Source organism: Rhincodon typus, chromosome 6, assembly GCF_021869965.1.
Source record: "Rhincodon typus isolate 14 chromosome 6, sRhiTyp1.1, whole genome shotgun sequence".
Taxonomy (NCBI): domain Eukaryota; kingdom Metazoa; phylum Chordata; class Chondrichthyes; order Orectolobiformes; family Rhincodontidae; genus Rhincodon; species Rhincodon typus.
The window spans coordinates 67,145,563-67,168,282 of NC_063337.1; the positions used below are offsets into that span (position 1 = coordinate 67,145,563).

General features: G+C 39.2%; 1 protein-coding gene across 1 annotated transcript in view; it reads right to left on the minus strand.

Moving 5' to 3' along the window:
* Positions 1–9,514: 9,514 nt before the first annotated feature.
* The window catches only part of gpc6a (glypican 6a), an 892,798-nt gene continuing 879,592 nt past the window's right edge, over positions 9,515–22,720 (minus strand). Inside the window, exons 6-8 of the mRNA XM_048598401.1 lie at positions 15,521–15,657; positions 12,860–13,035; positions 9,515–10,038 (exon numbers count right to left, since the gene is read on the minus strand). Of these exons, the coding sequence (XP_048454358.1) occupies positions 9,839–10,038; positions 12,860–13,035; positions 15,521–15,657 (513 nt within the window). The 3' untranslated portion in view covers positions 9,515–9,838. The remainder of the gene's footprint in view (positions 10,039–12,859; positions 13,036–15,520; positions 15,658–22,720) is intronic.

A 22,720-nucleotide genomic window follows, 5' to 3' on the forward strand; every position in this document is an offset into this window, starting at 1 on the left:
AGCAGTGCTAACCACTGTGCCACCCTAATCATAACAGAATAAAATTTCACAGTCAGTTTGAAGGGGAAGTGTATATTTTAAATCTGCATTAGGAACAATATATAACTTATAGTTTTGCTTATGTTTTGTATTTTAAATAATTTGTCCCCCTAAATTAACATATTAGTTTCACTTCATAGAAAGAGTTGTTTTTGTGGGTTGGGTGATAGAAAAGCTGGAGGCCTGTTCGCATTCATTTTTAATGAAGTTTGTTGACGCTTACAGTGAAGAAGTGGGTGTTAGCAGTTCAGTGCATTAAAAAAGACTTTTTAAAAAAATGTACTGTTGCCTAGTAACAGAAATCCAGGTTAACAGAGAGAGATAGAAAAATCTAGAAATGAGTCGGTCGGTCAGTGTACGTGGATATGCCAGGACTGCTAGAACCTGAGTTTAGAGAACTTACATATTTGCTCTGAAGTTAAAATAATAGTGAGTTCAGTTTTCAATTTGTTTTAGGTGCCTTAGGGAGAGATACCTGCTGAAGAAGTATTTCATGAATGTGCAGAAATTATCCAGGAGATAACTGAGTGTGGCTGTGTCAGCTTGTGGAAACCTCTGTGTGGAAAGGGTAGTAATTCTTCACAGGTTTTCTGATGTTTGTTTTACCTTTTTTTGGTCATATTTTGTTGGCTTTTAAAACTTTCCTAATCGTCTGGTTTGCCACTTACTTTTGCCAATGTTTTATGTTTTTTCTTTCAATTTGATGCTATCCTTAACTTCCTTTTGATCTCGAGTTCTAGATTCTTCAGTCAGGGAACAGTGTCTCTGTAACTGTCCTGTTAAGTCATCTAAATATTCTATGCATGTTAATCAGAACACCCCTCACCTCACTGAGCTCTTCAGAATATCAGTTAATGATACTCAGTTCTGCCTCACAGAAATAACACTTGGCTGTCAGCTGTACAGGAAACAACAAGCTAACTCCACAATCCTTACTGATTATAATAGTTCCCTCCTTAGCTCTTATACCCAATCAGTAACTCAAAGCCTGACCACAGATGTGGGCTTTACAATAGGCCTTAATGGAGAGAGAAAATGGAGGCATTTCAGAATGGTTTGTGACACAGTTAAAGGTAGGGCTATCAGTAGTTGGATGGTAGAATGAGAGATGCTCAGGAGGTCTGAAATGGAGGGTCACAGACTTTTTTGCGGAATCTGAGGGCTTGACAGGGTTACAGAGATAGGGAGGCGAGAACCCATTTGAACATAAGAATGAGAATTTTCAGTTCAAAGCAACAATGTCTTCGTCGCCAATGTCAGCGAGCAAAGTGGTGACAGACAAATGGTACTTGTTGTGGGTTTGTATACAAATACCAAATTGTTGGATGAGGTCACATTTATTAATATGAGGGTGCCACATACAGTACTACCTTCATGAGCAGATCACTTCCACTGACAAAACAAAAGGGAGAAAATCAGTTCTTCCCCAGTTTTATTCCTATTCATTTGGTAATCAATATACCTAGACTCAATAGCTGTTTGTGACGACTTTAATCAACCCCATATAAAAGACGTTTTGTTTGCTCTAAGTATCCTGAATGCTACATCTGTGGGTGGGATAAAGGCAGGGATTTTGAAAAGAGGTCAGTTTCATTTCTTTGAGGGTAGTGTCCTCAGCCCAACCATCTTCAGCTGCTTCATCAATGACCTTCCCTCCATAATGTGGGGATGATTGCACAATGTTCAGCACAATTCGTGACTCTTCATATATTGAAGCAGTCAAATGCAACAAGATCTGGACACTATCCAGGCTTGGGCTGACAAGTGGCAAGTGACATTTGCACCACACAAATGCCAGGCTATGATCATCACCAATAAGAGACAATCCAACCATACACCTTGGCATTCAATGGTGTTACCATCACTGAATTCCACCACTATCAACATCCTGGGAGTTAACATTGACCAGAAACTGAACTGGACTCACCACATTAACAGAGTGGCTACAAGAGCAGGTCAGAAGCTAGGAATACTGCAGTGAGTAACTCACCTCTTGACTCCTCAAAGCTTGTCCACCATCTACAAGACATAAGTCAGGAGTGTAATGGAATACTCCCCACTTGTCTGGATAAGTCTGGCTCCAACAACACTCAAGAAGCTTGACACCATCCAAGACAAAGCAGCCTGCTTGATTGACATTACATCCACAAGCATCCACTCCCTCCACCACCGACGCTCAATCGCAGCAGTGTGTACTATCTACAAGATTCACTGCAGAAATTCACCAAAGATCCTCAGACAGCATCTTCCAAACCCACAACCACTTCCATCTAGAAGAACAAGGGAAGCAGACATATGGGAATGCCACCACCTCCAAGTTCCCCTCCAAACCACTCACCATCTTGACTTGGAAATATATCACTGTTTATTCACTGTCGCTGGGCCAAAATCCTGGAATTCCCTCCCTAATGGCATTCTGGATCAACCTGAAGCTGGTGGACTGCAGCGGTTCAAGAAGGCAGCCCATCACCACCTTCTCAAGGGCAACTAGGGATGGGCAAGAAATACTGATGGACCAGCGACGCCCACATCCCACAATGAATAGAAAAGAAAGTACTGAATAATCAAATCTAATTTCAAAGCATCGATAGGGGTTTCACTTGCAGTCTCACTGAGGCAAGTGTAGAGATGGTCAACTTTATGGTGTTAGAAGTAGGTGACATTTGCAGTGGAGAGAAATGAGTTCCAGTACAGTGTAAAATAAGACATTGAGGTCATATAGAGTCTGCTTCAGCTTGAGGCAGTGCAAGAAAAGGGAATAGAATTGATCACTGAATGGAATCTGTGAAGGCAATCGGGGAAATGATGATTAATTAGACTCTTGGTAGAAATTATGGTTTAGCCATGACAGGATTTCAGTCTGACTAAGAGGGAGCATAGGTATGGAGAAGCACTAGTAGTGAGGCACTGAGGTAGAGCTGAATATCTTCAACGTACAAGTAGCAGCCTATGTTTTGACTTTGGTCTTTGTAAATGAAAAATTTGCCTACGCTCATTAGACAGCACCTTCAAAACCCTTGAACACTTTCATTTTGAAAGACAGGGGCAACAGATACATGGGAATACTACCACCTGTAAATTCCCCACCAAACCAATCACCATCCTGACTTGGGAATATATCAAAGTTCCTTCAGTGTCGCTGGATCAAAATCCTGGAATTCCCTCCTCAAAGACATGGTAGGTCTACCTACAGCACAAGGAATACAGCAGTTCAAGAAGGCAGCTCATCACTACCTTTCCAAGGACTAAAAGGATTGGGCAATAAATGCAGACCCAGTCAGTGATGCCTACATCTCACAAGTGAATATTAAGAGGCAGTGTGAGAAATACTGGGGCAAAGTTGGATTGCTGGGGGAGGGGAGGGAGTGAACCACAGGTAATGGTACATGATGGAAAATGAAGTCATTACAGGAAATAGTTGAGAAGAGATCCAACTGAAGGCAGTTTCACTGGGACCGACAACAGAGGAGTGGCATTGGAGGATGGGATGCGGTCAACCATGGCTCCAGAGAAAGTTGAGAAATATGAGGAGAGATAGTGAGAATGACAGATAGTGTACAATTGGAACAGAAGATGTCATTGGTAACTTTGTTGTAACAGGGTCAGAAGCCTGACTGGAGAGATTCAAACATAAGCCTGCAACAAAGCTGAGCGTGGATTGTTAAGGAAGAATGAAGTGCAATTGATCAGAATCCGAGGGGAGGGACTATTTACAATATCCGCTAGTATAGTGAGGGCATGGAAGGAACATAAGGACATCAGGAGGTTGGGCAGCCATATGAGCCTGTTCCACCAATCTATGTGGTTACAGCTGAGGTGATTGGATCCTTCTTGTGTCATAGGTAGGTGATCAGCTACTTTGTGGGATTAGATCAGGGATCAGAAGCTGGGATTCATGTTCAAAATAGAGAGGGCATGAATAATGCTAAAAGAGAAACTTGAAATATATAGAGGTGAGGGAGATGTGAACAATGGATGTGGCAGTGATAGCTAGTTAAACGTGAAGCTCATGAGGGTCATTACTTATTAAGTATTCTTAATAAAACATAATAGATGCAAAATACACAAAAAATGTAGGTAGACTGAGTGACAAAAGAGAAGTGCAATTCCACCAAATGATTCAAACTGAAATGATAGGAAGCTTTATTTGACTATTTGATACCAGAAAATAACATATTGTATCACATAATGTTACATGGTTTTATGACAGTTTGTGCACTGTAAGTAGATAAAGGTTCATCAACCCAAGGCTGTTCACCTCCCAGCATCAAAGAATAACTTGAGTCACATGACATAGATTCTGCATTACATTGGTTGATGATGACATCATACAATGCATACTAAATTTTCATTTAGAAATATTTTGATAAATACCATTCTTCCTGAGTGTTCAAGGAAGTATTTAGAAAATTAAGGCTAATACGTGATCAAATGAAGATTACAAGTAAGTTTATGTCAAACATTTGTGTTTAGTATTTATGGCAGAACTTTATGAGTTAAAAGAAATACTAATGAAAATATTAACGTGAGCTTTCTACTCAAGTCAACTTTCTCAATAAAATGTGCGAAATGATTAAAAATGTCATGATCTCAAAACTGTACCTGCATAGAGTGTAAAGTTTTACACATTTTCCACCATATACAGAGTCTGAAACACTGCAGCATAAAGCATCAAAGGCGTTGGTGCCTCAAAACTGATTTTTGTTCTTGCAGAAAACATTATAGATTCAATGGAATAGTACAGCTTTCATGAGTTCAATCAACCTGTGACCCTGCTGGGAACAATCATATTCTGTTACTTTGTTCCGGGGATGAAGAAAATCATAATTTTGCTGTCGCTACGTGGTTTTGATGCACTGCACCATATTCTTCACAACATAATGTTTTAGTATACCTCAAGGAACATAAGTAATGAACAATGAATTGTTAGTGTTGGTACTGGAAACTTGAACTGGCTGTAACTTAAGTAATAACTTATACAGTAATAATACTACAGTTCCACCTATGTCTCTGCTCCCTTCAAGACAATTTTTCCTTCATGTGTCTCTCCCATTAGGTTTTAAATGTTGTAAACATTTAGGTAAAAAAGCAGAATAACTTATTAGTAGCTACTTTGCTTTCACTTGAACCTACTGCAATTAATATAAACATGAACTCATTCCACATGTCTGATTAAAAGAATCCCAGCTTTCCCTTATATGGGGACATAAATGAGCTCTAAATTAGGTATTGAAGAGCACAATCTATCACTTTAGAAAAGGATTTCATCCATTTGTTTTCTGTTGCAAAATCATCTGATCTTGCTAAAAATCACAGAAAACCTCTTTTGTGTTGATACATGTAAATTCATAGATACAATTTCTTATCCTTAAAATATATAAGCAGACATATGTTAATGAGATGATGATGTGAGAGTACCTCAGCATTTATCATGTGTGGTCACAGCAGAAAATAAGGAACTGGAACAGAATTAGCTCTTTGGTCTTCCAAGCCTACTTTACCAATCAATATGATCATGGTTGATCTTTCAATTCAACTCCACCTTCAACACTAGCCCCGTTTTCTTTGATACCCATAAATCTCTCCTTTGCACAGTCCAAAATGGTCACCCGCTTGTCCTGAGACTAAAATCCGCAGTCAATGGAAACATCCTCCCAGAACCTATCTGGTCAAGCCCCTTTGAAATTTATGATCTGAGATCACCTCTCATTCTTCAAAGCTCAAACAAGACTTAGTTTACTTAGTACCTTGTCAGACAACAATCTCCCAATCATAGGAGCCAGTCTAACAAACCTTCTTTGCATCCATTCTAAGGCAAATGTACTGTATCTGGAATTGCAGGTGCGATCTTACTTAAATGTTGCTTATCTTGTAATGAAGACTACTACTCCATTTGTTTTCTAATTGCTTGCTGCATAAGATGTTAACTTTTGTGACTCATATGAAAGGATTCCCAAATCCCTCTAAGAACAACATTTCTCAGTCGTAGCCATTTAAAAAAAAAATAATTTTCTGACTAAAGTGGACATGTTCACATTTCTTTATTTTATAATTCTACCTGTCATATTCTTTTCCATTCACTTCTTCTGTTCATAATGCTTTATGTCATCTTCATGTCATCTTCAAAGTTTTCTTTCTCACCTAATTATAGTATTGTCAGTTATTCATATAGATTATAAATAGCTAAGACCTAAGTACTGAACCTTACAGTATTCCTTTCATTATAGCCTGCCAACATGAAAATGCTCCATTTACTCCTACCATCTGTTTTTGCCTAAATCTTCGATCCATTCCAATATATTACATGCAATCCCAAACTTCCTGCTTTTTGAACATCCATATGCACAACCTCTACTGGTTCCCTCTTTCATACCCTGCATGTTACAAACATGATTTACTTTTCATATATTCAACAGCTATTATTACCTCTCCTGGTGGTATCAATTTCCCTATGGCAGATGTCAGATTAATTGACCTATTGCTCCCTGTGTTTTCTTTCTCTCTTCATTCTTGATTCACACTTTATGAGGACCATTCTAAACTTGAGACAATTCAAGAAAATCACAACTGTGGCTCTCGACATCTCTGTAGCCACTTTGTTTAAAATCCTCAGATATAGATCTAGAGGGTTGGTTTACTTTTTAATTAATTTATCCAATGGTGCTTCGTTACTAATGATGTTTCCTTTAGCAGCAGTGAAGGCAACAGTCCTCCTGCATGCAAGTGACCATTTAGTTCATTTAGAAAATAGTTTCTGTATATTTGGTACTGAAATTGAAGAAGCATTTTTTGAAAATGTAAATTCACAGGGAGATTTTGATGATAAATATTCCAGTGGGTCTCATGAGAAATACAAGAACCTGAACTGCGAGCAGCTCAATAATTATCAGTTAGCTATTTGTTCTATTTCTTGCATGATAATGTCACAATTCACTACATCAGAGATTATATTTAACTATTTAATCTCTTGGGGAAAGGTGCTGCAAAGTATTGCCCTCTTTCAAAACTCCAGATATCAGTCTGACCTTACAACCTACATAATACATTTTAGGCTAATTACCTTTCTGAGCCATAACAGCAGAGAAAATAAACATAATTCACCAAACGTGCTCTTACTATCTCTTTCATAATTTGTTCTTATTTTGAATTCATTCACCTTATTCAAGATATTAATTAATGGGGCACTAATTCTTTGTTTAATAGTCTAATCTATATATAAATGAATGAGCAGAAAATACTTTTTACAAAGTTCAGTTGCATGGGTGAAGTTTGCTAAGCTCTCTCACAGAATGTCAATTCAAGTTACATTTTACAGTCACCTTTATGGGAAAAAATAATAATGGAGGTTCCAAATATTAATCCAAATGCTCCAAAACGATCCTGACAGGACTCTTAGTGCAGTTACGCCACACGGACTTCAGTGATTCAGGGTGGTGGCTAGTCATCACCTGCTCATGGTTCTGGGATGGACAATAAATGTTAGCTTATCAGTGACACTCCTATCCCATGTAGAAACAATAATGCTACTGGCTAAATAGCTGTCAAGATTGGAGTGCAATTTCCTTAAGGAATTTCCATTAACACCTAAGTCAAATGCAACACAGGATGCAAAATACCTTTCTCATTGAATTAGACAAATAAGACAAATAAAACAAATTACTGCTTTCTCTTTTTCAATTTCACGAGTATTATATTGATACAGTTTCTTTTCGTCATTCGGCATGACAAGGAATTGATTATTGCATCAATTATGCTCTTGGCCTTATTCACATTTGGTGACATTGTTTCTAATATTATGTTAGTCCTATTCTAACTCAAATACACTTCACAGTATCTCTGGACTTGGGCTAACATGATCATTAAATGCATCTTGAACAAAAGTAGTATTCGCAATCATGAGATTATTAGCCCTACAGCCAATGCAGAAAAATAGCCTGAGAGAAAGAAAATAGAGGTGTTCAAAGTTATGAGGGGTTCTGATGACAGTGGAGAGGGAAAAACTGTTTTCTATTGTCTGAAGTGTTGATAACCAGAGGGTGCAAGGTTTTAAGGTAGTTAGTAGAAAAAAAATCCAGGGGAGATGACAAGTGTTCTTATACAATGAATTGTTATAATCTAGAATATGTTGTTTGCAAGAATGATAAAAGCGGTTTTAATAGTAACTTTCAAAGGGGATTTGTATATGTCCTCAATAATGAATGATTTCCAGGGCTATGGGGAAAGAGTAGGGAAGTGGGACTAACTAGATTCTTTATCAAAGACTGCACTGCACCATTCTATGATTCCATGACACAATGTTTGAGCTTCCACAAAGGTGTTCAAAATTGTACTTAGAGAATGACTTTCAGTTCTGTCCAGCATGAAGAAGCACAATAATGATATTTCATCACAAAAAATAATGCTCATTTGTATTAAATAGGCCTTAGTTTGCAATGAGAATCTTTTTGGTTTAGGTAAGATATGGTTATGCTCAGAAAGCTGACACCTGACACATTAGAGTTGTTCTTTGGTTCAGCATGTTATCACATGGTTCTAAGCTTTGTTGTTCAGCTTTATATCAGACGCACCTTTTGAAAGCTACATTATGTGTTTGAAGGATTTAAAAGACATGGATTCTAATTTTCCCCTTAATAGAAACATGCTGTGACTGAAAATTTCACCCAGACCACATCAGAGAGATAGTGCGTGTAAGTGAACCACAATCATTTACTACAGATTTACCCATGTCACAGAACAGCAAAGGCAAACTCATACAAACGTCAGATACTTTCTTCTGATGAATGGTGACGACACAAACCAATCATAAAATATATTGCCAAATGGTGTTTCTGCAACAGTATAGCTTGTCCTTTTTTCAGTATAAATGTTCCCGAGCCACTATTGTGGTGAGCATTAGAGATATGGTAAAATGCAGGCAATGCCATGAAATTTAAACCCTGAGCTAACACTTAGAATTAGTTAAAACTTTTAATATAAAAATAGATGATTGCCACTAGAACAAAAAGTTGAAAATATAACTAGAATTCTGTTTTTTTCGAATTTCTTAAATGACTGGCAACAGTAGGACTATTTGTTGTTAAAGAACCTATTAAAAATACAGGGAGCAATAGGCAAATGGAAGATCATTAGGGGTAAATGCAAACATATTTGTAACACTGCAAATTGTTCACTGATGACAAAGAAAAAGCCAATTATAAATCTTGTCAATAAACTTGCAAATTTCCTATTTCCTAATTGACAATCCAACAAAATAGTTGGCTGGTTGAGGAGAACTGCACCACTAGACCAACAACATTCATGCATTACTGAACTTCACCATTAATGTAGAAATCTCTGTAAAGAGAAACAACATAAACAATTCCTTTAATCCAAAATGGTTTGCAGCGATTTCTTTTGCTTTGTGGAAACTGTAGAAGTAGAACTTAGATATTAAAATCAGAATTATGTATAAATCATAACAAGTCCAGCCCACGTCTTTAACAAATCCTGTTTTTTCTTGTTTTAGCTGCATAAAATAAGCAGAGAGGATGTTGTCTTGTTTCTGAAAACAAAGCCAACGGCAGGTGAAAGATCATCAGAGAACTTTTCTTTTCTTCTGATGTCTGGTGAATCTAAAGAAGCCTGGCACTGATTTACTGTACCTGAATGGTCTTTGGGTAAAGGCAATAGGCTTCAATACCTCTTCTGCTTTAAAACTGTTACTGTTTCCAAGATGGAATTGTGTGTTTGAAGATGTATCCAAAAGGAAAAGAGAGTTTGTCCTTGATTAAAAAGCAGTGTCTCTGTTGTACATCACTGATTATCTCCACTGTCTTTGCAGTATCAGGAGTACAGAGGTGACAAGTATGACCAGCCAGTGCAGGCAGGGTCTGACAGAAGAATCTTTTGGTTCACTCTTGTTGGGTCCTGGTGGAGCCTCAGTTATTGAAATATCAGACTCTGGAGAACACATTTCATCCGTGCAACCGCTCCCACTCCCAGAACCACTAGTTTCATCAACTGAAAAGAGAAACAGAAATTGATGACTTCATCAGAGAGATTTCCTATACAGCAGCACAGCCTTAAAATTCCACTGGGCATTTTCCCTGTCTCCTAAAAGCAACTTCAGCAATGCCTGCTCCTAGAAAAGGCACCAGAGTAAATTGCCATGCCAGCAATGACAGTGAGAGTGACTGAGATCAAGACCAAAATCTGGATCCCTGACAATAAGGGACAATGAAAGAAAATAACTCTATTCAGTCCCACAGAGCCATGAGTCTTACAATCTTACTTTTTCCTATGTTTGAGTCCTCCCCTGAATTTCAACACCTCCAGAACTCTCCATTCCAATATTCGAGACTCTCACTGCATCTCTCTGTGCCTTTGCTCTATGATTGCAGTTATGTATTCACCTGTCTCCTTCACTGCGATGCCCCTGCAAACTCTTCTGTCTCTCCACTTCCTGGCCCTCTCCCACTTCTCTCCTTCAAACCCACCCATTAACCACGCAACTGGCATATCTCCAAATCCCATCTTTGGTACAGGATCAATTTTCTGTATTTCTTCTTAGTAAGGCACAATGAACAGTTCTTATAAGAATGCAAGCAGTTATTCTGCCATAGCTTGAGGAACCAGCACATGCCTCGATGGTGATGTTACAGATAGAACCAATAATCCCAAATACATTCAGATAACATAGGCAAGTGGAACCTATTAAAGTGCACGGGAAGCCAAATGCTTCAGTTGTCACTGACAATCCATTTCACTACAAAACACACTGGAATACTCCATTTTCATGATTGATAAATCATTATACATTCAACTTACTATAGGCCTTGTTCTAGGAACCTACATTTTAATCAAAAGATAATGCTCTCTGCCAAAAAGATGATTGTTAAAAGAATATGAAACTAATCTGAAACACTGGTCTTGAATGCGGTCTTGATATTTAAATGCAATGTGTTTTAATCATTTTCAGAAGACCTATTCCTTATGGAAGCAATTAATTATTTCATTGAGCCTCATTTCAATACTTCAAACTGAAAGACTGAAATATAGGGACCTGCTATGATAGGATTTCTGGCAGAATCAGATGAGCAGTCCAGCATGGCTAGTCTTGACTTTGGGAGCAACTCACTCCATCTTTTATGCTTTTCATAAGCAGTGTGGTGAGATTCCTACTAGGCAGCGATGAATTGCCAATTGATGGTTGTAATTGATTGCTGAATGCCTTGCTAACAGTCCAACTCAACTGATTAATATTTAGCCTCCCATCTTACCAAACAAGCACGACAGTTAGAAATCTCAACAAAGAAACCAGAGTGAGCACCTGCTGGGCTCAGCTTGCTGTTTGCTTCAACCTCTATGTTGGAACAATCGTGGGGCATAGTCAATGGGCATACCTCCCCCATGTCTACATCCAAGGCTAAGTCTTGCAGTGACAAACCCTACAAAAAACTTAACACAATTCAGACTGAGACAAATCAGCTTGAATTCTTCAATCTCAACTATAGACAGTTCAACATGGTCATTATTATCAAAATATGAAGAAACAATTTCCCCACTAATGCACTTGCTAAATTCCAATGAAAGGTCGTTTAGTCAGTCTGCCCTGTCATTGGGGTCCTTACCAATAGAAATTCAGGTGTCAATAATAATTAATAACTGGACAATCGTGGTCAGCCCATATTTGAACCTGTAATGCCAGTGCCAGTGTGTAACCTTTCAGCGGCAATATTCAAAGTGCGGTTTTGTACATCATAGTCAAGATTGCCTTTCTGGGTGTTTAAGGAAACCACCCTGGAGCCCACCACTACTCCTCCAGCCCCCTCATTGGATTCTGGTTTTTTGACACGATTTGGCATGTTTTTCTGTCGTTTGGAGACACTACATAATACATGTTTAGTCCTACAATCTACAGTAAAACACAGAAATAAGCTCCCATGATAAAAACAGTGAATGCACGAGACATATGGGTACAGTAGAACAACCTGTTAACTACAATTGAGGTGTTGGCAAAGTGTCAATATCACTGGACTAGAAATCCAGATTCCAGACTAATTTCTGGGGACATGTGTTCGAATCATACCATGGCTGAGGGGTGAAATTTGAATTCAGTAAAAATCTGGAATTAAATATTTAGCCTGATGTAACAACTATTGATTGCCATATAAAAAAAAACTTCTAGTTCACAAAAGAAGATCGACCATCCTTACTTGGTTTGGCCTATGCATGACTCGAACCTCATAGCAATCTGCTTGCCTCTTAGCTGTCATCTGAATTGGCCAAGCAAGCCATTCAGTTATATCAAACTGCTGGAAAGTGATATCTCAAAAGTGTGGTTTCAAGAGTCAGGAGGGAACAAGCAAGCAGTCATTTACTCCCGTTCTGTTTCTCTGTTCTTCTCCACTATTCCCTTGTCTGTCATGGCACATTGCTCCACCATTCATCCAGCAATTTGTTTCCTCATTTCTCGTCTTCCACCATCTCACTTTCTTGCCTTCCCCAGTGTGGTCTAGATTTTCTACACTTTCCTTTTCCTCTTTCAGTCCCTCCTAATTTGATGCAGTTCCTTGTTGAGTAAAGCTGTGGCTACTTTAAAAACTGGTGACTGAATGGATCACACTAGATTTACTAATCATTTTGTACAGATCTGCACTGGACTATAGGATCTGGGTAAAATTGAGCAGAATGGACTTCAGCTGTACTCATGCAACAAGTGTATAGGATATTTCTTAGGTCTAAATGAGTAAACACACACTTGCCAGTAAAAAATGGGTTTACCTCCTTCTACCCTCCTACAGCTATCTGTGATTGAAAATTATGAGAACCAGTCACTTACTTGAATCTTGGAAGTTTACATCATTTCCATTATAAGCATTCTTCAGTTTATTGGTCATCACTCTGAGTGCCATGATCTGCTGACGTATCATTGTATCTGGTCTCGTGATGTCCACATCTACTTCTGGGTTGTTGTTCTGATTGGTCAGACCATCATTCATAATTTCAGGCAAGTACCTGCAGGTCAAATGATGATAACATCAAACAAAGGACTATACAGCAATGAGGAAGGCCAAGTACACATGCTTGGATTATTACCTTATATCAAAAAAAGCGTAACGAGATTTCTAATTTTGAATCATTGCAGAAAATTCCAGTAGAAATCGATCAGCAACTAACCTCAATGAAACGCATCATTCCTTTAAATATCTATGGGATGGTTGCTTTGGGTTGCCAAGCATTTAACTGGAGTAGTCAGTTCCAAACTGCTAGTGTAATACACTGACTGACTGATATCAAGGCTTGCCTTTCTGGAGAATTCTGATATGCACTTTTGTCACAAGACGAATGCCCATCTCAGTCCTGTGTCACTTTTCTGCCAGTAACCCTCCTTATATTATTTCAGGAGCTTACTAGTATTAAGTGGTGAAGGATTAATCCTCCATTATAAAGTCAGCAGCAGGGATAGTCGCCAATTATTGCACAATATTCTGCACCATTTGTGACTCCTCATTTACTGAAGCAGTCCATGTTCAAATGCAGTAGGCCTGGACAATATCCAAGTTTGGACTGAAAGGTGGCAAGTAGCATTTGCACCACACAAATGCTATTTCATTTTAGCAAAATCTAACCATTGGTCTTTGACACTCAATGGTATTACCACTACTGAGCCCCCCACTATTACCATCCTGAGGGTTACCATTGAGCAGAAACTGAATTAGCTAGCCAGGATTCTCAAGACTCATGAGTGAATTAAAAAACTACTAGTAGGAGAGAGGTTACATGGGCTTAAGACTAGTTAAGTATAATAATATTTGGTAAGAGACATTGTTATCTTCTAAGAAATAGCAACCGGGTCTACATTAATAGAACTGACAAACATAGAACAAACTAATTCATCTCAGAGACAGTCATTAACACATCAGTGGACAGAGCTATTCCAAAATTTCTGAGTTAACTCTTTCAGGCCAACTACCTTACAGAAAAATTCCGAGCCCTTAGGCTTTCGCAAATAGCATCTATTGAAAGTGGGCATTTCTACAAGTTTCATTGACCTTTTATTCTTTAACAAAACCTGCGATTGTGAAAGAAAGAAAGCATCCCCATGAAGGAAGATAAAATTAAGACTTGAACAATCCCAGCACGTAGCCATTAAGAAAATGGAAACTGCAGCTTGAAACTCCCTCGTTTGATCACAAAAACGCTCTTGTCACATTAGAAATGTTTGGAAATCAGAACTTGAAACTATCTAAAGTTTCAAATTGAAAATGTATAATCAAAGAGCAGGATCCAGGATCCAGGGAGTGACAGGTTTTTGCTATCTTTCTCATTCCAAATGAGAGGAATTTAAATATTGATGACCATAGATGTCAACTATTCTTTTTCCTCCAATGCTGTCCTCTTGCCTTCTTTCTCTCCTGAAGGTATTGTGTAAACTGGGATTGTTTTTATGGTTGGGCTATGAGGAATAGAGGGATTTGTTACAAGCCCTCTAAAGGTGTGTGATTATATTTTAATTCAAACTCTGGTCTATCAGTTGGCTTTTTGACTTAGGGTTTACAGTTCATGACCAAACTCTGTTTCCACTGGCTTACACATAATAATCACTTCTCAGACCTTGGCTAATGTGATCCTCTCCCAAAAGAGTTGACATCAAATGTGGCACTAACACGACCATGCCCATCAAGATCAGCAAAATCAGCACAGACCAGAAATCAAAACTGGTTCAGTACCACTGTGTAACACATTTTACTTAATGAGTCAATATGGAAGCTTTCTTTTCAGTCTTCCATCCTTAAGAGTTACATTTTTCTTTAAGTTAGAGAATAATTCTACCTTAAATTTTATTCAATAGGTACTTTCAAAGCTGTGAACTGAAAGACCAATAAGATAGTTAGTTCCACACATAAGCGAAGGTGAAAGTTAGATAGGTAAAGGATTCATAACGGATAGAAGACAAGCAGTGGTAACTCGTATTATTGATCTTAAGGGAATCTAGTTGTGTTGATGGGACATTGATGGCTCTATTGATTGGAAAGGGATAATATTAGCAAAATCTTTCATGGAAACCGACTTACCACATCATTTACATTAGGGACTGTGATTTACAATAAAGGGGCTCAAATAGTTACTGCATTTGATTTTGTAGCAAAACCCATCATTGCCACCCGTGTAAGGTTGGTCAAGCAATGTTAAAATGCTTGCTTTATTAAACACAATGATAAATTGCACCTCAATCTGACTCACTGCCACACTATTCTTATTCTTTCTGAAAGATTATCATCTTCCAAACCAAGAATTTTTCAACAGCAACTAATTGGTTCATTGAAGATTTATTGTTATGAGACTGTACACTTGACAACTCCCAGTACTGTCGTCACGCAAGCAACAGCTGCCACCACCCAGTCTGACCAGCTGCTTTATGAATGAGTAGTAACTGTGTGTCAGTTGCAGGTTGCTGATATGAATGTAATGGGAATGTCTACTCTGTAGTATACTTCACCTGCCCTTGGTATGTCCATTCCAGCAGTCCTCTTCATCAGGTACACCAGCAGTCACTTTATCTTCATTACAGATGGTGTAAGGTAATGTGGACCAGAACTTCTTAGCCAACTTCAGTTTCTCCTTAACATCAGCAACCTGAAGATTGCATGAGACAACATGGCATCTTAATAAACAATTTCATCCAATATGTTAGGGAAAATGTAAACAGGAATGATAGCAATAATGTTACGATGGATGTAATAAAGGTGACTGCCATTTTTATGTATTATGTATTGCCATCTACAAGACTGAGAAATGTTTGCATTGTTTTATTGTAAATCTAACCTGCTTAGACAAAAAAAAACTGAATTATGCTGCTGAATGAAAGTAATAAAAAGGCTATAACAATATTGCTAGACAAGGTGCTTGGAATAAATTGCATATTTAACCTTATTTCTCCAGGTTTTCTGGAGTGGGAAAGTTTTCAAAGGAGGCCATAATATGGACATCTGACAATACCCTAGTCTCATTCTATTGACGAGGTTTAAACTTAATAGCTAGAACTTATAAAGTTCAAGGAAATAATCATTCATCTCAAGCAAACTTTGTCAACATTCAATGGAAATTGTAAGTCAACATTTACTGTAATAGTGCGGATTGTATTAGAACATAGAACATAAAACTGTTGAGCACAGGAACAGGCCCTTCAGCCCACAATGTTGCGCCGAACATGAAGCCAAATTAAACAAATCCCTTCTGCCTGTCCTTGATCCATATCCCTCTATTCATTGTATATCCACGTGCCTATCTGGAAGTCTTTTAAACGCCCATATTGTATCTGTCTCCACCACCACCCCTGGCAGTGCATTCGAGACTCCTACCACTTTGTGTAAAAAAACTTGCCCCTCACATCTCCTTTGAACTTTGCCCCTCTCAGATTAAATGTGTGCCCCCTAGCTTTAGACATTTTAACTCTGGGAAAAAGATTCTGACTGTCGACCCTATTTATGCATCTCATAATTTTATAAACTTCTATCAAGTCTCCACTCAGCCTCAGCCACTCCAGAATTTTTCTACCCTCTTTGCATTCTTTGTAAAAAGAACCTGTGGTAAAACTTGTAACACAGGGAGAGACATCAATATCTTATTCCCATTACATTACAGCTTGCACTTGTTCCAGGCTGGTTCTGTCTGTCTAATTAATGAGCCAATTAATAAAACTGGAGGTCTGTGGAAAGTTTTACTTCAATGTGTCACTGAAAGGAGTCTGGAATGCTGTTCTTCATCTTTGAACATCTGATCGTCTGGGCATTCTAACTCACCAAACAGTAAACCTGTCACTAACAGATTTTAAAAGTGGAAAATGCATGCCAGTGACAAACTGTACTGCCATGACCTTCCTCAAATTAGTCAGCAGTCAAGAACATGTTCCTATCTTGTGCAATCACTGAAGTGGAACAGAAAACAATCCTAATGGTTTCTAGTTATCTATCATTATTACACATTTATGTTTTCACAAAATACGAGGAAAATATTGAAAAATATTAAAAGGAGAGTTTTCACTCACAGAGGCCATTTCTTATTGAGAGGGTTATTGATATAAACGGTGTATTGCTTCACAGTCATTATGAAACTTTACTAAACTGATCATGTTTGATAGTAATTGTTAAACTGTAATTAGACGGAACTCAAAGCATGTTACTAGTTATTCAGTTATTCTGGCCTGAAGCAAAGCTGTTCATAATTTCTGTTAATTGTACAAGACATGTGAAAGGCAAGTGCTGTGCAGTATTTGCCTTCAATTGTGGAAAATGCCATATTTATTTGATTTTGATTTATTTGCTTTATTTAGTCACATGTATTTTGTTACAAAATACAGTGAAAAGTATTATTTAGTGTTGCCACTCTCCAGCGCCATCTTAAAACACAGAAAAATAAACCAAAACATAGAATATAAAGGCAGTAAAATAAAGCAATCTTTAGAATCCTTCTTGTTAAGTGCTCTGCCATGGGTCTTGAGTGGCTAAAACAGGAGTCCCATTGCTGCTCTGCCAGAACAAAAGTCACCACTCTCCACTGCTTTGACTGTCAGGTTTTATAATCACCAAGTGCTGGATTTCATAGATTTCTTAGTGGGAAAGTGACTTAAAGGAGCAATAGCTTGAATAAGAGATAGTAAGAACTGCAGATGTTGGAGTTAGAGATAACAGTGTGGAGCTGGAGGAACACAGCAGACCAGGCAGCATCAGAGGAGCAGGAAAGTTGATGTTTCGGGTTGGGACCCTTCTTCAGAAAATGACAAAATCGTACTTGATGTCAACTCTAATTTATTGTTCTTAAAAGCTATAAACCTTGGATGCAGCACTATAAATATCAAATATAATTCAATTTAAAGAGAACTCATTTCAAGAAATAATAGGAGCAGTTTTCTTGAATGTAACATCGGTGACAAGTCAACATACTAATGCTCTGAGGAGGCACTCAGATCAAGCTAAGTAACTGCCCAAGAGTCTTTGGATAAGTGCATTGGTGTCACACAACCAATTATACTCAGGAATGTTTTCTGTGATCAGTCTTTATTACAACCAATTATATTCAGGAAGTTTTCCAAGGAATACTGCTGACACTTACAATGAGCAAAACTCTATGTTTTACAAAGAGAAAGTCACAGTAGTTAGATATATAACATAAAATTCTTTTTCCTCACTATTGTACGTTCTGATAACATGAAGGCAGGTAATTACGGTTACAATCACACATACACAGGTTCATTCAAAATCTGTACCTTTTATGTCTTGGTAAAAAAAATGTCTCAGTCTGTCAATTGTAAGCTTTTACACTTTAATTCTTGAGGCTTCATCATTTCCTTTGTATACCCTTTGGTTTTCATTTTACAAATGATTGGCTTCTCTAAGATGAAATTATTATTTGATTTGCATGAATTATTAAGGCCCAGAGATGAGAAAGTTGAAAAATTATTCTAAACATTCAGAGGATATGGGCTTCAAAGGTTGGGACAGCAATATACTGCTCACATCTAATTGACAATAAAAAGATGGTTGTGAGCTGAATTTCTCAGCTGCAGCCCAAGTGATGTAAATAGACCAACAATGCCGTTAGGGAAGGAGTTCAAGGATTCTTATCTAGTGACACTGAAGAACATAGGTGTATTTTCAAGTCAGGATGGTGTGTGACTTAGAGGGGAATTTGCAGTTGGTGATGTTTCCTTTATCTGCTGACTTTGTCCTTCCAGGTGGAAATGGTCATCAGTTTGGAAGGTGCTGTCTAAACACCCTTGTGAATTTCTGCATTGTATCTTGTAGATGGTACAAACTGCTGCGACTGGACATCAATGGTGGAGGGAATGAATATTTGTGGATGTGGTGCCAATCAAATGGGCTGTTTTGTCCTGGATGGTGCCAAGCTTCCTGAGTGTTGTTAGAGCTGTACTTATCTAGGTAAGTGGTGAGTATTCCATCACACTCCTGACTTGTGGCGGACAGGCTTTGGGAAGTCAGGTGGTGAGTTACTTTTGGAGGAATCCTAGCCTCTGACCTGCTCTTGAAGCCAATGTATTTATATGGCTCATTCAGTTCAACTTCTTATCAATGGTAAACCCTAGGATGTTGATAGTGGGAGTTCAGTGATGCTAATACCATTGAATGTTAAGGGCATTGGTTCGAGTCTCTCCTTTTGGAGACTGTCATTGCTTGGCACTTGTGTAGTGTGAACATTACTTGCCACTTGTCAGCTCAAACCTAGATGTTGTCCAAGTCTTGCTGCATTTGAATGCAAACTACTTCAATATCTGAGGAGTCATGAATGGCAAGAAATGTTGTGCAACCATTGATGAACACCCTTATTACTGAACTTATGATGGACGCAAGATCATTAGTGAAGCAGCTAAAGATGTTTTGATCTAGGTCACCAACTTGGGAAACTTCTGCAGAGATGTCCTGGAGCTGAGATGACTTCGAACAACCACAACCATTTTCCAATGTATTTGGTATGAGTCCAATCAGCAGAGAGTTTGCTCCTGATTCTCATTTGCTGGGGTTCCCTGATGCCACTCTCAGTCAATTGTGGCCTTATTGTCAAAGGCAGTCACTCTCACCTCACCTCTGGAGTTCAACTCTTTTGTCCATAAATGAACAAAGACTGTGATGAGGCAGGAGCTCAGTGGCCCCAGTAGAACTGAAACTGCATGCCAATAAAGTTCTTACAAACTGAATTACACATACACACGTGCATATCATACGCACACACATATGGATACACACGTACATACATGTGTGCACATACATATGTACACAGGCACACATGTATGCATAGACATACACATGCACACACACGGATACACACATGCAAACACACAGATATATACATACACACACAGATGCAGGTGCAGACATGTACATATATGCACAGAGGCAAATGTATATATAGACAGGCTCACATATGTACACAAACTCACATGTACATTCACACAGGTGCACATGTGTACATATACACACAACTGAACACAGTCACTCAACCCAAAAGTTGTACATCCTGATGTCAACTTCATCTAAATCATTGAATATTATAATTATTTATTTTAAGAATTGTTGCATTTAGTCAATTTGAACAAACTAGTTGGCTCATTGGTCTGTTGAACATAAGACAATGTAGGAACTCATGCTGAATAGTTTGCTATATCTCACTTCTCTTTGGAAAGGCCAGGTAAAGCCCTGTAGTCTTGCAGCAGAATGCTGTCCCTTTATTCAGAGAATTATGGTAACTGAATTTCAATTAGACAAGTAGAGTCATAGAGTCACAGAGGTCTCCAAAATGGAAACAGGCCCTTTGGCCCAACCTGCTCATGTAGCTCAGTTTTCACGATTCAACTCATGACATTTGCTGACATTTGGTTCCATATTCCTCCATACCTATTCCCATCCATGTATCTGTCTTAAATGTTTCTTAAATGACGAAATTATACTCACTTTCACCACTGCATCTGGCAGCCCATTCCAGACACTCACCACTCTCTGTGAAAAAATTGCCCTACTGGGCCATTCCCAGATGAACCTTCTCATTTTAAACCTATGCCTTCTAGTTTTAGGCTCCACTACCATGGGGAAAAGCTGTTGGCTATCTACCTTTTCTATGCCTCTCATGATTTTATAGACCTCTATTAGGTCGCCCCTGAGTCTCCCACGGTCTAGGGAAAAATGTCCCAGCCTCTCCTTATATTTCAAACCTTCCAATCCAGGTAGCATCCTAGCAAATCTTTTCTGCACTCTTTCTAGTTTAATACTATCCTTTCTATAGTAGGACGATCAGAACTGCATGCAGTATTCCAAAAGTGGCCTCACCAACATCTTGTGCCGACTCCTATACTTAATGCCCTGACTGATGAAAGCAAGCATGCTGAAAGCCTTCTTCACCACCCTATCTATCTGTGACTCCACTTTCAAGAAGCTATGAACCTGCACCCTGAGATCTCTTTGTTCTATAATGGTCCTCAGGGCCCTACCATTGACTCTGGTTTGACCCATCAAAATGTAACACCTTGCATTCGTCTAAATTTAAACTCCTGCTGATTACCACTTACCATCCTCCCTCAGTTGATGAATCAGTACTCCTCAATATTGAACAACACTTGGAGGAAACACTGAGGATGGCAAGGGCACAAAGCGTAATCTGGGTGGGGGATTTCAATATTCACCACCAAGAGTGGCTCGGCAGCAATACTACTGATCGAGCTGGTTGGGTCCTACAGGACATAGCTGCTAGACTGGGTCTGCGGCAGGTGGTGAGGGAACCAACAAGAGGGAAAAACCTACTTAACCTCATCCTTATTAATCTGCCAGTTGCAGTTGCATCTGTCCATGACAGATCACAGAGTGACCATCGCACAGTCCTTGTGGAGATGAAGTCCCACCTTCACATTGAGAACAACCTCCATCATGTTGTGTGGCACTATGACTGTGCTAATTGGGACAGACCTCGCACAGATCTAGCAACTCAAGACTGGGCATCCATGAGGCGCTGTGGGCCACCAACAGCAGCAGAATTGTACTCCAGCACAATCTGTAATCTCATGGCCTGGCATATTCCCCACTCCAGGGGCTCTACCCTGGTTCAATGAAGAGTGCAGGAGAGCATGCCAGGAGCAGCACCAGGCACACCTGAAGATGAGTTATCAAACTGGTGAAGCCAAACAGGACTACTTGCATGCCAACAGCGAAATCAGCAAATGATAGACAGAGCTAAGCAATCCCACAACCAACAGATCAGATCTAAGCTCTGCAGTCCTGCCACATCCAGTCATGAATGGTGGTGGACAATTAAACAACTCACTGGAGGAGGAGGCTCCACAAATATATCCATCCTCAATGATGGTAGAGCCCAGCACATCAATGCAAAAGACAAGGCTGAAGTATTCACAGTAATCTTCAGCCAGAAGTGCCGACGGATGATCCATCTCGGCCCCCTCCAGTGGTCCCCAGCATTACAGATACCAATCTTCAGCCAATTCGATTCACTCCACGTGATATCAAGAAATGGTTGGAGACATTGGATACTGCAAAGGCTACTGGCCCTGACAACATTCCAGCACTAGTACTGAAGACTGGTGATCCAGAACTTGTTGCTCCCTTAGCCAAGCTGTTCCAGTACAGTTACAACACTGGTATCTACCCAACAATGTGGAAAATTGCCCAAGTATGTCCTGTACACAAAAAGCAGGATGAATCGAACATGGCCAATTACCGCCCCATCAGTCTACTCTCGATCATCAGTAAAGTGATGGGAGGTGTCATCAACAGTGCTATCAAGCAGCACCTGCTCAGCAATAACCTGCTCAGTGACTCCCAGTTTGGGTTCTGCCAGGGCTACTCAGCTCCTGATCTCATTACAGCCTCGGTTCAAACATGGACAAAAGAGCTGAATTCTAGAGGTGAGGTGAGAGTGACAGCCCTTGATATCAAGGATTTGACTGAGTGTGGCATCAAGGAACCCTGGCAAAACTGCAATCAATGGGTATCAGGGGTCAAATGCTCCGGTGGTTAGAGTTATACCTGACACATAGGAAGATGGTCGTGGTTGTGAAAGGTCAATCATCTCAGCTCCAGGACATCTCTGCAGGAGTTCCTCAGTGTAGTGTCTTAGGCCTAACCATCTTCAGCTGCTTCATCAATGACCTTCCCTCCATCATAAGGTCAGAAGTGGGGAT